This window comes from Mastomys coucha, unplaced genomic scaffold, assembly GCF_008632895.1.
Source record: "Mastomys coucha isolate ucsf_1 unplaced genomic scaffold, UCSF_Mcou_1 pScaffold21, whole genome shotgun sequence".
Classification (NCBI taxonomy): domain Eukaryota; kingdom Metazoa; phylum Chordata; class Mammalia; order Rodentia; family Muridae; genus Mastomys; species Mastomys coucha.
In genome coordinates this window covers 17,241,217-17,256,871 of record NW_022196904.1, presented here as the reverse complement: position 1 = coordinate 17,256,871, position 15,655 = coordinate 17,241,217, and the positions used below count along the sequence as shown (strand labels likewise).

The 15,655-nt window shown below is 45.8% G+C and overlaps 1 protein-coding gene across 1 annotated transcript in view; it reads right to left on the bottom strand.

The window, feature by feature from the left end:
• Positions 1-2,004: 2,004 nt before the first annotated feature.
• The window catches only part of Ceacam20 (CEA cell adhesion molecule 20), a 33,402-nt gene continuing 19,751 nt past the window's right edge, over positions 2,005-15,655 (bottom strand). The window contains exons 7-12 of the mRNA XM_031384122.1: positions 9,121-9,238; positions 8,818-8,903; positions 6,521-6,582; positions 5,851-5,892; positions 4,933-5,043; positions 2,005-2,058 (exon numbers count right to left, since the gene is read on the bottom strand). Of these exons, the coding sequence (XP_031239982.1) occupies positions 2,005-2,058; positions 4,933-5,043; positions 5,851-5,892; positions 6,521-6,582; positions 8,818-8,903; positions 9,121-9,238 (473 nt within the window). The remainder of the gene's footprint in view (positions 2,059-4,932; positions 5,044-5,850; positions 5,893-6,520; positions 6,583-8,817; positions 8,904-9,120; positions 9,239-15,655) is intronic.

Here is a 15,655-nt window from a genome sequence, read left to right as displayed (position 1 = left end):
TCTCTCTCTCTCTCACACACACACACACACACACACACGTGTCCTGTCCTGACTTCTCTGGATGCTGGACTCCAAACTATAAGCTGAAATGAACCCTTTCCTCCCCAAGTTGCTTGCAGTTGTAGTGTTTTATTAGCACTGTAGCAACAGAAATCTAACTAAGACACACCATAAAAGGGGGGGAGGATTACCTGTCACCATTGTTTTTTTTAAATAGTTTATTTTCATTTTTATGTGCCTATATAGTGGTGTGAGGGTGCCAGATTCACTGGAGCTGGAGTTATAGATAGTTATGAGCTTCCACATAGATGCTGGGAATTGAAGTAGGCCCTCTGGAAGAACAGCCAGAGCTCTTAACTGCTGAACCATCTCTCCATTATGCAGCCTGCCACTGCTTTTTTTAAAAAACGAAGAATTTTTTATGTGTACACATGCATTATTTATGTGTATGCATGTGAAGCTCAGGAGCTGGAGCTAACAGGAAGTTGTGAGGAGCTGACCTGAGCCCTGGGAGCTGAACTTGCATCCTCTTGAAGAACAGGGTGCATCATAAGCACCGGGAAGAGCAGTGTGCGCCGTAGGCACTGGGAAGAGCAGTGTGCGCCATAGGCACCGGGAAGAGCAGTGTGCCTCATAGGCACTGGGAAGAGCAGTGTGCGCCATAGGCACTGGGAAGAGCAGTGTGCGTCCTAAGCACTGGGAAGAGCAGTGTGCGCCATAGGCACCAGGAAGAGCAGTGTGCGTCATAGGCACCGGGAAGAGCAGTGTGCGTCATAGGCACCGGGAAGAGCAGTGTGCGCCATAGGCACCGGGAAGAGCAGTGTGCGTCATAGGCACAGGGAAGAGCAGTGTGCGCCATAGGCACCAGGAAGAGCAGTGTGCGTCCTAAGCACCGGGAAGAGCAGTGTGCGCCATAGGCACCGGGAAGAGCAGTGTGCGTCATAGGCACCGGGAAGAGCAGTGTGCGTCATAGGCACCGGGAAGAGCAGTGTGCGCCATAGGCACCAGGAAGAGCAGTGTGCATCCTAAGCACCGGGAAGAGCAGTGTGCGCCATAGGCACTGGGAAGAGCAGTGTGCGCCATAGGCACCGGGAAGAGCAGTGTGCGCCATAGGCACCGGGAAGAGCAGTGTGCCTCATAGGCACCGGGAAGAGCAGTGTGCCTCATAGGCACTGGGAAGAGCAGTGTGCGCCATAGGCACCGGGAAGAGCAGTGTGCGTCATAGGCACCGGGAAGAGCAGTGTGCGCCATAGGCACCGGGAAGAGCAGTGTGCGCCATAGGCACCGGGAAGAGCAGTGTGCGCCATAGGCACCGGGAAGAGCAGTGTGCGTCCTAGGCACTGGGAAGAGTAGTGTGCGTCATAAGCACTGGGAAGCCACTCCAGCCCCGAGGTTGCATTTTGTATGTGTGCTGCCAGGGATTGGACCCAGATTCAATGCCTGTCAGGAAATCCACTTAACCACTGAGTTTGGGTATGATGACATAAGCCTTTAACTCCAGCAAAGGTAGAAGGATTTCTGTGACTTCAGGACCATCCTGATCTACATAGCAAGTTCCAGGCCAGGCAGGGCTACATAATGAAACATTGTCTCAAAAAAAAAAAAAAAAAAGATTTGCTTTTTTTTTTTTTTTTTTAATCTGTATGTATTCATGTCTCTGAGAGGCCAGAGGAGGGTATTGGATTCCTGGAAGCTGGAGTTAGAGTAGGTAAGTCTCCGTACACGAGTTCTGGGAACTGAACCTGTGTCATTTGGAAGAGCTGCAAGTGATCTTAATGATTGAGTCATCTCCCCAGACCAGCTCTGTTGCTATAAATGAAGCGTGAGCCAGAAGCTGATATTTGGTGGAACCTGTTTGTCCAGAGTCTGATCCAGGCAGGACATCATGAGGTCCACAAAGGTGGCAGGGAATGGCTGGATTCTAAAGTGCAGGTATCAAGGTCATAGAGTAAATGACCCAGGATGGCATGTCTAAACCTTCTGGGGAAAGAAGCTTGGCATCCATCAGGTTGATGGGTTGATCTTGCAGTAAAGACTATGGTTTGAATTCAGCAGTTTCTGTTAAACAAAGGGAGAAAGTAAGCTCCATCTACTAAGTGTACATCCTGGTTTATGGGACTTCCTGTCTGCAGCCCAGATAGCCTGAGGCTTTTTATCCCTACCCTCAGATATCCCTCCTTTTTCATTGCATTACAGTCATACTAGTATCTCTAAGAATGGCCTATGACCCTGCCCACTGTGACAGACAGATTCTAAGGTGGTCTTGCAATGCCTCACTTCCTGACGTTAGAGCCATTATATAGTTCCCAGCCCTGCTGAAAAGGCCTGGATTTTCCATCTAACGAATAGGACAAAGACCCCAGATGTAGGTGATTGCAAAGAAACTGCAATTTATCCCATAAGATTTTTGCTTCTATTTGGCTTTGAATGAAACAAGAAAGCTGGGTGGTGGTAGTGCACATCTTTAATCCCAGCATTCAGGAGGCAGAAGCAGGTGGATCTCTGAGTTTGAGGCCAGCCTCACCTACATAGGGAGTTCCAGGACAGCCAAGGCTACACAGAGAGACACTGCCTCCAAAAAAAAAAAAAAGAGAGAGAGAAAGAAAACAGAAAAAAAGAAAAGAAAAGCCAAACAACAACAACAAGGAGACAGAGAGAGAAAGAGAGAGAGAGAGAGAGAGAGAGAGAGAGAGAGAGAGAGAGAGAGAGAGAGGGAGAGAGAGAGAGAGAGAATCAGTGTTGCAGAGAGGGACAGAAAAAGGTTGAAGGCCACTTGACAAACTAGGACCACATAGGCTTGAAAATGGATCTTCCCCAAGTGGAGCCCCACGTGAAACCTCAGTGATCACCAGTACCTCCATTCCAGCCTTGCAGGAGGCTTATGTGGATGACGCTGACCTCTTGGACCCACAGAGATTGGGAGATGATGAGTGTGTGTTATCCTGAGCTGTGCAATCAATGGTGATTCCACTGGGAAAAAACCTGATACAGGAAGCACCCCAGCAGGGCCTGGACATCCTTCAACTTGACGTGCCCACCCCATGCCCTTGACCTAGGTTGCTCTTCTCATTCCTCCAGAGTATAGCAGATCCTGGGTGGGCTATATAGACTTTCTTGCCCACGTGTTAGAGAGCCTGGGAAGTCCAAGTCCTCACTTTGACAGCCTTCCTTACAACAAGAAGTAGCACAAGGCTCTACTTTCTCTACAAGAGGATGGGAGGAAAGCCTCCTATGGGAGATTTCCAGAAAGAGCTTTCCCCTCAGTTAAAGGAAAATTCCATGGTTCCCCTCCTTAACCTCTGATGGGGATTGATTTCAGAGTTTGTAGCTCATGTGGCAATGACAGATACCTTTAATCTCAGCAGTTGGGAAGCAGAGGAAGGTGGATTTCTGAATTTGAGACCAGCCTAGTCTATAGAGTGAGTTCTAGGATAGCCAGGACTACATAGAGAAACCCTGTCTCAAAACAACAATAGCAACAAGAAAGTTCCATCTTTGAAAGGCACGGCTGACTGGAGAGCTCACCAAATTGAACAAAAGACACACAACAGAATGAGCCAGTCTGATTCTGTCCTAGGGAACTTGAACTTAGACATCCTGAAGCTTATGTGTCCATGGAGATGCACATCTGCAACCCTAGAGCTGGGAAGGTCAAGGCAGGAGGACTGCCATGAGTTCTAGACCAGCCTGATATATCTAGAGGGTAGCAGAATAGCCTAGGCTACAGACTGAGACCTTGTAGCAGGAAAGCAAGATCAAGGAAATGGGAAAGTGGAGTGAGTGAGAAGAGAAACAAAAGAATGGAAGGGGAAGAGATGTGACATGGAGCAACTGAGCAGAAACACACAAACATGCACACACACAAATATACACACATGTACACATGCATTCACACATGCACACATGGACACATGCACATACACATGCACACATGTACCCACACATGCCCACATATGCACATGTGTACAGATGTGCATACATGTACATGTGTGTGTATGCACAGGCACACATGTGCATACATTCACATAAAAAACTAAGTGGGATGGAAAATAAAATATCTGGGATAAAGTAAAATGGAAAGATAGAAACGGGAGCTAGATGTGATGGGCACACAGGTGCTATCTAGCACTGGATAGGCTGAGGCAGGAGAATTATGAGTTCAAGGCCAGGGTGAACCACATATTGAGACCATAGAAAGAAACGGAGAAAGAGAGAGGGAAACAGGGAGATGGAGGGAGGGAGTTTGGGAGAAGGAGGTGAGAAAGAGAGAGAGAGAGAGAGAAAGAGAGAGAGAGAGAGAGAGGGAGAGAGAGAGGAAGAGAGAGAGAGAGAGAGAGAGAGAGAGGGAAACAGAGAGAGAGATTCAACATAAAAGGGACGGAGTAAATGGGAGTGGACAGGTTTGGAAATGAACTAGATAACAAAGGAAATTAAACAGAATTGAAAAGAATCTTGTGAGAGCAGTGCACATGTGTACATGTGAATACATGTGTGTACTTGCACACATTTGTATGTATATGTGCATGTTTGTGCATGTGTGGGTGCATATGCATGGAAGCTAGCATTCACCTCAGATGTTATTCTTCAGGAACCGTCTACCTTGAGTGTTTTGATTGGCTTTGGCGTTATTGCTGTTACTTTGTTTTGTTTTTGAGACAGTCTCTCTGGCCTACAGCCTGTGATTCTGCAAGGCTGGCTGGCCAGCAAGGCTCAGGGTTCCATCTGACTTCGCCTCCCCAGCACATGCCATTATGCTCAGCTCTTATGTGAGGGTTAGGACTAAGCTATCTTCTCAGTCCCTACAATTGAGAACGTTCTTAAAGAAAAACTCTGTTGGGCATTTGTCCTGCAGCCTCCTCAGCAGAGGACAAAAGGTGCAGGTCTCTAACTAGCAGAGATGGGGTGACACCAGAATACACAGCATCAGAATACCTCATAATTTGACTCTTCATTTCTTCCTGGCCCCGGGGGGACCAATGGCTGCTTCGGGATTTGGGGCAATGGCTTCCTGGGGCCCTCAGGAGCTGTGGAAGGTGGTTTCCTCTGCAAGTAAGGAAAGAAGTCAAGTGAGACCATAGTCAAGATGGACCAGAAGATGTCAACCTATACTCCTCAAGGACACAGAGAAGCCAGGCAGTAGTGGCTCATGCCTTTAACTTCAGTACTTGGGAGGCCAGGGCAAGTAGATCTCTATGAGTTTGAGGCCAACCTGGAGTACATAGTGAGTTCCAGGACAACCAGGGCTACATGAGAGACAGAAAAGAAAAGGGGAGAGTATATCCATTTCAGGGTTCTACAAAGAACCCCAAGTGGAGGAACAACTACAACTCCCAACTCACTGCTCTGCTATAACATGCCTGCTCCCTCACCCTCCCTCCAACTCACTGCTCTGCTATAATATGCCTGCTCCCTCGCTCTCCCTTCAACTCACTACTCTGCTATAACATGCCTGCTCCCTCGCTCTCCCTCCTTCCTCCCTCCCTCAATTTTTCTCTTTCTCTCTCCCCCTCTTCCTTCATCCTCCCATCTCCTTCCCCCCACCCCAGTCATTATCTCCTCCTAGATCAGCACCTTCCCTTCCTAACTTCCTCCCACCATCATATTCCTGGCCAGTGCCACTTCACTGCAATCTAGCCCCAAGGCCTGCTGGAAGGAGCAACAGAGCAGCCAAGATCCTTGAATGATATGTGGATCCCTGTGTGGCCTTGGGCCATGATCTCCCCATCCTTGTAACTGCCCTGCAGTGAGAAAGGTTTAGACTGAATCAGCTCTCAGCCTTTATGATCATAAAATTGTCTGGTCACATTTCCTACACAGCTTCTTTAACTAGATGCAGCAGGTCCAACCTACCTCATAGAACTGCTCTGGGGAGACACGTGGCGATGGCTGCATCTGGGGAAAAATGAGTAGGGAAAAAATCATAGAGGCTGTGGACATAGCTCAGTGGGAGAGCCCCTGCCTAGAATCTCCCAGTGAGGGGCTGGGAGTGCTGCTCAGTGGTAGAGCCCCTGCCTAGAATTCCCCAGTCAGGGGCTGGGGGTGTGGCCCAGTGGTAGAGCCCTGCCTAGAATAACCTAGTGAGGGGCTGGGGGCATGGCTCAGTGGTAGAGCCCTGCCTAGAATCCTCTAGCAAGGGGCTGGGGGCATAGCTTAGGGGTAGAGCCCCTGCCTAGAATCCCCCAGTGAGGAGCTCAGTGGTAGAGCCCTTGCCTAGAATCCCCTAGTGAGGGCCTGGGGGCATGGCTCTGTGGTAAAAGCTAGTCTAGCATGCTTAAGGCTGGGTTCAATCCCTAGCAATACATACACATACACATACACGTACACATACACATACACATACATATACACATACACATACACATACATATATACAGAGAAGAGTGAGAAAGGACAGATAGAAAAGTGGGGAGATGAGTGGCTATGGCAGCCTCTCATCCTAAGAGGTAGAAACATCCTGCTGGACTGGGGAAGGACCAGACAGAAAGTATGGGGGCAGTGACAGTCTAAGGAGTTCACCCACCTTTTTGCCTCTGGCCTCTCCTTCAGGCTTCGGTGTATTGTCATGCACAGTCTTTGGTTTGTCTAGAGAAAGCAATCCACATCCCAGAGTAAAAGTTAGGGTGAGATATAAGGACAGGGTGCTGTGTTTCCAGACGTTCCCTCATCCTCAGGACTTTCCTCCCATCATGTCTCAGGTGAGACAGACCATTTAGCCTACAGAGGTGGAGCCAAGTCATGGTCATGAGCTATGGGTGGCCTGCCATGGCCTCACTCCTTATCCTTCATGAAACTGTTTCTCCTCTGAGAAATGGAGCTGGGACCCAGACATGTAGCTACTGGCCTGTAGTCCTAGCCACTCTGCAGACTGAGACAGAAAAGTTACAGTTTAAATCCTTTCTGGGCTACCACACCAAGTTCAAGGCTACATGGACATCTTAAAAGACCCTGTTTCAAGATGAAGAGTAAATTTTTTATTTTATTATTTTATTTTATTTATTTTTTTGAAACAGGGTTTCTCTGTATAGCCTGGCTGTCCTGGAACTTGCTCTGTAGCCCAGGCTGGCCTCAAGCTCACATAGATCCACCTATCTCTGCCTCCTGAGTACTGGGATAGAAAGTGTGCACCACCGCCATCCTGAAAAAAGTAAAAGAAAAAAATTAAAATTAAAAAGTAGCCAGGCACACATCTTTAATCCCAGCACTGGGGAAGCAGAGTCATGGGAATCTCTCTGTGTTCAAGGCCAGCCTGGTCTACAGAGTGAGTTCCAGGACAGCCAGGGCTACACAGAGAAAAATTGTCTTGGAAAAAACAAGTTTAAAAAAATCAGAGATTAAAAGCACTTGCTGCTGCTCTTTCAAAGGACCAGAATTTGGTACCCAGCACTCATGTCAGTTGGTTCTAGCTCCAGGACAGTTGATCCCCTCATCTAGACTCTTCTAGAACCTTCACTCTTTTGTGCACATACTCACACACAAATATTTATAAAAACATTTTTTGGTTAATAGAAGGGCTGGGGTATAGCTCAGTTGTAGAAGGCTTGCCTACATATTTTGGGACCCAGAATGTTGTGGATTGCCCTAGTGTTGTTTATATTTTGATATTAATTCCGCTTCCTCAAAAGGGAGAAGAGGAGTGAATGATGTACTCAGGTGACTTCATGTGAACCTTCTCCCCATTTTAACTTTAAAATAAAAGCTATAGCCAGTGAAAGGGAAAGGTGAGCTGAAAGTTTGGGGGGGGGGGAGAAGGGAGACGAGAAAAGAAAGGAGAAAGAAGAAGACTGAAAAAGAGGAGGTGGAAGGAAGATGGAGCAGAAGCACGTGGTCTATAGAACTGCAAGTAGCAAGGGATTTCATAGATAGGGAATATAGTAGTATAGTGGATATCGGCCCAATCTAGTTGTGCAGCTTGAATTCATATTAATTGAGTTGTGTTTTACTTGCACAAGTTTATTGGGGTTGGAAATTCTCTGCAACACCAGGTTCATTCAATCCTAGCACCATAAAAGAAAATAATAAGGAAGGAAAGAAAGAGTTGGTTCTCCTCTAGACACTAATTTCTAAAGAGCCTCTGAGTTCTGGGGCTCCTCCTTTTAGAATCCTAGATTCAGAGATAGTAGATGTCCCAAGTTGCTTTTCATTGACTACATCTGTCAATAGAGGGCAACAAGACACCATGTTGAAGTGGACAAAGAATGGAGCTGGCCAGGGTGTCAAATGCCTGTAATCCCTGCACTCAGGAGATAGAGGCAAGTGAGTCTCTGTGAGTTCAAGGCCAGCTTCATCTACCGTGGTGACTTCCAGGACAGCCAGCGTACACAGTGAGAACTTATCTCAAAGAGAGGGGAGGGGATTTGGGAAGAGAAGAAACACACACACACACACACACACACACTCACACTTGAAAAAAGCTCAGAGCATGTCTAGAATTTACCAGGCTGGGTATGAGACTGGGTGGAGAGAGGGGAGAAAGATAGGAGAAGGAGGGGAGAGATAGGGAGAGAGAAAAGAAAAGGTGGGGGAGAGGAGGAAAAGAGATAATGGGGGAGGGAGGGAAGGAGGGAGGGAGGAAGGGAGGGAGAGAGAGAGGGAGGGAGGGAGGGAGGGAGAGAGAGAGAGGGAGGAAGGGAGGGGGAGAGAGAGAGAGAGTTAATGGTTAATGGTTAATGGGATCAGTGGTATATCTTAGGGAAGACAAAGGTTCCCTGGGACCTGACAGTGCCTGGAGCTAAGCCAGGAGGAGAGTACTAGGCTTCCCATAGCAGCTCACACCTCGCCCTCACCCACTGCAAAAGCACAGACTGTGGAGTCACTTACTGTGTCTGGACTCTGGGGCATTCTGCATCACAGAGGTGGGTTGTATGGTATTTGAGCTCATTGTACCACTGGCTGATCTGTGGGTCCTGAAACACATATCCCTCATAATCTCATGGGGCAGTTTCTGGCCAGTTTCCATAGTGCTGTCATGTTTCTTACCCACCCTGTCCCCTTACCTGTCTGCTCTTGGGCAATGACCCAAAATACCCTGAATTCCCAGGGTGCACAGACAGAGTTCAACACCATGGACAGAAGCCATGCCTCCTTGCCCTTGCCAGCCCTTCCAGATCCCTCACTTATTACCATCTGTCCTTTGTGCTGTAGAGGAAGTAGCCCAGTCCTATCACCAAAGCAATGGCAACCAGGATCCCGATAACGATGCCAGCGATGGCTCCAGGAGACATAGAGGATGACTGGAGACCTCGGCCAAGAGAGCAAAATCAAGACTAAGCGGGGAACACTCTCTTCCTATCCCCAGCCCCATTCCAGAGTTTCTGGCTTCTTTATCTTCACTGACTGAGGAACTTGTTTTCCAGCCATTGGGACGCAGCAATTGATAGTGTGAGTGGTATCCTCCCCAAGGCATATTGGTTTCTGTTCGAATCCCCCTCTGTGTGACACTGGGCACACTAATCAACCTCTCTGTGTATCAAATATGTCCTCAGTTGATGGACCAAGAATTGGTCAGTATATAAATATGTTTGGCAGAATTGGTTATTTGGATGGGTCAAGGCAAGGAGTGAGGAAAAGGATTTTGAGAACAGAAACTTGGATGTCCCTCAGATAAAACCCCTTGACTCTCTAGGGCAGTGTGACTCTAAGCAGATAAATTCACTCCAGAACTAAATTTTCTTATTGACAATGAGGAAAGTGATACCCACTATAGAGGATGCTACAGGGATAAGAAGAGACTGCACCTAGTCATGTCTGATATGGAGCAGTTGATTCCACAATGGCCTGATGCTTGGCCATACATTTCTGTCTAAGCCTTTCACAGGGGGATGATAGCTCAGGGTTTGAGGAAGTGGCCCTGGTTTGTTGAGTATTAAGATAGATCTTTCTGCAATCTTTGCCAGTCTGTCTTTCTGTCTGCCTGTTAGTCTGTGTGTGTATTTGTGTGTGTGTATGTGTGTGTGTGAGAGAGAGACAGACAGACAGAGACAGAGAGAGTTTTATTTCAAACATATTGCTGTTGATTCATGCACCCAGCTCACTAGAATCCAAGCAGGCACTCTATAGTCCCCAAATATTCTAAAATATAGGGGCCTTTGCCTCCCAAATAACTGGGGTTATATGCCTGTACTGTCTCCATTTTCTCAGTTTAGTTTTTACTATGTTAAAAGTTTATGTGCATGTATGTGCACACATAAATTGAACCTCCATGGAGCTGGAGTTGAAGACAGTTGTAAACCTCCCAATGTGGGTGCTAGGAACCAAGCTCAAGTCCTCCACTACAGAGACCAGGGCTCTTAACTTCTGAGCCAGCTCTCCAGCCCATTGAGGTGTTTTTGCTCAGAATTCTGTTGCTGCAATGAGACAAATAACCAATATACTTACTCTATAAATCTGTGAGGAGATCAATGAGAATCATGCATGACATTACTAGAACATTCGACATACGTGATAGAAGCATAACAAGATACGATGACGATGGTGACAGAAAGGAAGATGATGAAGGAAACAGTTGTCTAGGAGACACTAAGAACTCCCAGCCTTTGCACAGGTCTCATTTAAATTCTCATGAGCATCAATCAAGCTCACCAATTCGCTTCTCTGAGCCTCAGTTTCTCCAATTATAAAACAGTCTTCACCAAAGCAGATGCTTGTTCCGAACACTGAACTGGGTCGTTTGGGAAGCTGGAGGGTCTTTGGCTTAGAGAGCAACCAAGAACAGTGCTGTGGAGTGGTTACAATGGTTTCAGACGCCAGCGACAGGGCTTGAGCACCAGGTCTCATCTCTCTTGTGTGGTGGAGATAGTAACAAGCTCATAAAGTATTTGCTCAGCACTAGAGTACCTTCCTAGAATCCCCCAGTGAGAGGCTGGGGGCGTGGCTCAGTGATAGAGCCCCTGCCTAGAATCCCCCAGTGAGGGGCTGGGGGCATGGCTCAGTGATAGAGCCCCTGCCTAGGATCCCCCACTGAGAAGTTGGGGATGTGGCTCAGTGGTAGAGCCCCTGCCTAGAATCCTCCAGTGAGGATCAAAGATGTGGCTCAGCAGTAGAGCATGTGGTTCAGGCATGTGGCACAACCTGATTATACAAAATCTAGCTTAGCAAATACACTGCGCCAAGCACAAGCCAGTAAGTTTTACAAATGCTCATCAGTCTTCAAGAACTATAACAATATATGTAAATACTTTCATAGACATTTATTTGGCCACAATATCTGCCCCAACACCAGGAGTAAATGGGACCCCTGATATCTAGGAATGCATGAACTTCTGCCCAGCCAGTTGCAGCACTTCCTTCCTGTCTGAGCCTGTACCCTGAGCAGGCCTTGAGCATTGGCTCCACACCTGGTCCCATAACACCCAGAGAAAGCTCAACTTCCAGGTGCTCTAACACACCCAGGATCACAGTTTGAACCTGTACTCAGAGTAGATCTGGGGCGGTGGCTCTGCGCCCACTCCTACAACAACCAGAGGAAGCCCGATTCCCAGATGCTCTGAAATACCCAAGATCACAGGAGAGGCAACAACATTTGCCCCAATGCCCAGAGTACCTGGGTAACTGAGGATTCAGGGACACAGGAATCCCCAACCCAACCAGTGGCACGGGTTCCTTCGGTCTGAACCTGCGCTCTGAGCAGACCTGAGGTGCTGGCTCTGCACCCACTCTTAAAATTCCCAGAGGGAGCTTGACTCCGAAGTGCTCTGAAACGCCCAGGATCACAGGATCACAGAGCAAGCCCGATCCCCAGGACATTGGACATACCCTGGAGCACTGGAGCTCTGATACACTCAAGATCAAAGCTGAGGCCAGACAGTGGTGGCACATGCCTTTAATCCCAGCACTTGGGAGGCAGTGACAGGCTGATTTCTGAGTTTAAGGCCAGCCTAGTCTATAGAGTGAGTTCCAGGACAGCCAGGGCTACAAAGAAAAAAAAATCACAGCTAAGGCCATATCTTTCCCAACACCCCATGTAACTAGGACCCCCACAGGAACCAGGAAATACAAACCCCTGCTCAGGCAGAGGCAGGTTCCTTCTAGCTTGCACCTGTGCCTGGAGCAAACCCAGGACTCTGGCTCCCCACTCACCCCTGCAACACCCAGAGGAAGCTTGATTCCCAGGAGCTCTAAGACAACAGGATCTCAGGAGCTTGGTCACACCATGATTTCAAGATCCTAGAGGCAGCTTGACTCCCAGGAGCTCTGATATACCCAGGATATCAGGATCCCAGAAGCCCAGAATCACAGGATCCCAGAGGCAGCTGGACTCTGAGGACTCTGACACAACCAGGATCACAGAAGGAACAGGCTCCCTACCTGTCAGAGGCAGCAAGGGTAGGTAGCACTAGAGATAACCGGATGGTGAGAGGCAAGCACAAGACCATAAGCAATAGAAACCAAGGCTACTTGGCATCATCAGAACCCAGTTCTTCCACTAAAGCAAGTCCTGGATACCCTATCACACTGGAGAAGCAAGATTCATATTTAAAATCATATCTCATGATGATAATACAGGACTTTAAGAAAGACAAAATAATTCCCGTAAAGAAGTACAGGAGAACACAGGTAAACAGGAGCCTTTAAAGAGGAAACACAAAAATCCCTTAGCGAATTACAGAAAATACAGCCAAACAGGTAAAGGAATTGAACAAAACCATCCAAGACCTAAAAATGGAAATAGAAACAATAAAGAAAACACAAAGGAAGATAATCCTGGAGACAGAAAACCTAGGCAAGAGATCAGGAGTCACAGATGCAAGCATCACCAACAGAATACGAGAGATAGAAGAGAGAATCTCAGGTGCAAAAGACACCATAGAAAACATTGAAACAACAGTCAAAAAAAGCAAAGTGCGAAAAATCTCCTAACCCAAAATATGCAGGAAATCCAGCACACAATGAGAAGACCAAACCTAAGGATAATAAGTATAGAAGAGAGCGAAGACCTCCAACTTAAAGGGTCAGTAAATATCTTCAACAAAATTATAGAAGAAAACTTCCCTAATCTAAAGAAAGAAATGCCCATGAACATACAAGAAGCCTATAGAACTCCAAATAGACTGGACCAGAAAAGAAGTTTCTCCAGCCACATAATAGTCAAAACACCAAATTCACAAAACAAAGAAAGAATATTAAAAGCAGTGCGGGAAAAACGTTAAGTACCATCTAAAGGCAGACCTATCAGAATTACACCAGACTTCTCACTAGAGACTATGAAAGCTAGAAGATCCTGGGTTGATGTCATACAGACCCTAAGAGAACATAAATGCCAGCCTAGGCTACTATACCCAGCAAAACTCTCAATTACCATAGATGGAAAAACCATATGATCATTTCATTAGATGCTGAGAAAGCATTTGACAAAATCCAACATCCCTTCATGATAAAAGTCTTGGAAAGATCAGGAATTCAAGGCCCATACTTAAACACAGTAAAAGCAATATACAGCAACCCAGTAGCCAACATCAAACTAAATGGAGAGAAACTTGAAGCAAACTCATTAAAATCAGGGACTAGACAAGGCTGCTCACTCCCTACCTACTCAATATAGTACTCAAATTCCTACCCAAAGCAATTAGACAACAAAAGGAGGTCAAAAAGATACAAATTGGAAAGGAAGAAGTCACAATATCACTATTTGCAGATGATATGATAGTATACTTAAGTGACCCAAAAAATTCTACCAGAGAACTCTTAAAACTGATAAACAACTTCAGCAAAGTGGCTGGATGTAAAATTAACTCAAATCAGTAGCCTTTCTCTATTCAAAGGATAAACAGGCTGAGAAAAAATTAGGGAAACAACACCCTTCACAATAGTCGCAAATAATATAAAATACCTAGGTGTGACTCTAACCAAGCAAGTAAAAAGATCTGTATGACAAGAACTTCAAGTCTCTGAAGAAAGAAATTGAAGATCTCAGAAGATGGAAAGATCTCCCATGCTCAAGGATTGGCAGGATTAATATAGTAAAAATGGCTGTCTTGCCAAAAGCACTCTACAGATTCCATGCAATCCCCATCAAAATTCTAATTCAATTCTTCATAGCCAGGCAGTGATGGCTCATGCCTTTAATCTCAGCACTTGGGAGGCAGAGACAGGTGGATTTCTGAGTTCAAGGCCAGCCTAGTCTACAGAGTGAGTTCTAGGACAGCCAGGGCTATTCAGAGAAAACTTGTCTCGAAAAACAAAACAAAACAAAACAAAACAAAAACAACAACAACAAAATAAATAAATAAATATAAAATAAAATTCTTTATAGAGTTAGAAAGATCAATTTGCAAACTCATCTGGAATAAGAAAAAAACCCAGGATAGCAAAAACTATTCTCAACAATAAAAGAATGTCTGGGGGAATCACCATCCCTGACCTCAAGCTGTACTACAGAGCAATAGTGATAAAAATTATATGGTATTGGTACAGACAGGCAGGTAGATCAATGGAATAGAATTGAAGACCGAGAAATGAACCCACATACCTATGGTCACTTGATCTTTGACAAAGGAGCTATAACCATCCAGTGGAAGAAAGACAGCATTTTCAACAAATGGTGCTGGTTCAACTGGCAGTTAGCACATAGAAGAATGCAAATTGATCCATTCTTATCTCCTTGTTCAAAGCTCAAGTCCAACTGGATCAAGGACCTCAATATAAAACTAGATACACGGAATCTAACAGAAGAGAAAGTGGGGGAGGGCTTCGAACACATGGGCACAGGAAAAGTTTTTCTGAACAGAACACCAGTGGCTTATGCTCTAAGATCAAGAATCAACAAGTGGGACCTCATGAAATTACAAAGCTTCTGTAAAGCAAAGGACACTGTCAGTAGGACAAAATGGCAACCAACAGATTGGGAAAAGATTTTTACCAATCCTACATTCAACAGAGGGCTAATATCCAATATATACAAAGAACTTAAAAAGTTAGACTCCAGAGCTGGAGAGATGGCTCAGCAGTTAAGAGCACCGACTGCTCTTATGAAGGTCCTGACTTCAGCAACCACATGATGGCTCACAACCACCCATAATGAGATCTGATGCCCTCTTCTGGTGAGTCTGAAGACAGCTACAGTGTACTTGCGTATAATAAATAGATAAATCTTTTAAAAAAATTTTTTTTTAAAGTTATACTCCATAGAACCAAATAACCCTAAGTAAAAATGGGGTACAGAACTAAACAATGAAATCTCAACTGAGGAATATTGAATGGCTGAGAAGCACCTAAGGAAATATTCAACATCCTTAGTCACCAGGGAAATGCAAATCAAAATGGCCCTGAGATTCCACCTCACACCCATCAGAATGGCTAAAATCAAAAACTCAGGTGACAGCAGATACTGGCGAGTATTTTTGCATCAATATTCATAAGAGAAATGCTCTGAAGCTCTCCTTCTTTGTTGAGTCATTGTGTGGTTTATGTATCAGTTTAATTGTGGCTTCATAGGATGAATTAGGTATTGTTCTTTCTGTTTCTAATTTGTGGAATGGTTTGAAGGGTATTGATATTAGGTCTTCTTTGATGATCTGATAGAATCCTGCACTAAAACTTCTGGTCCTGAGGATTTTTTGGTTGGAAGACTTTTCATGACTACTTTTATTTCCTTAGGGGTTATGGGACTGTTTAGATGGTTTATCTGATCCTGATTTAACTTTGGTACCTGGTATCTGTC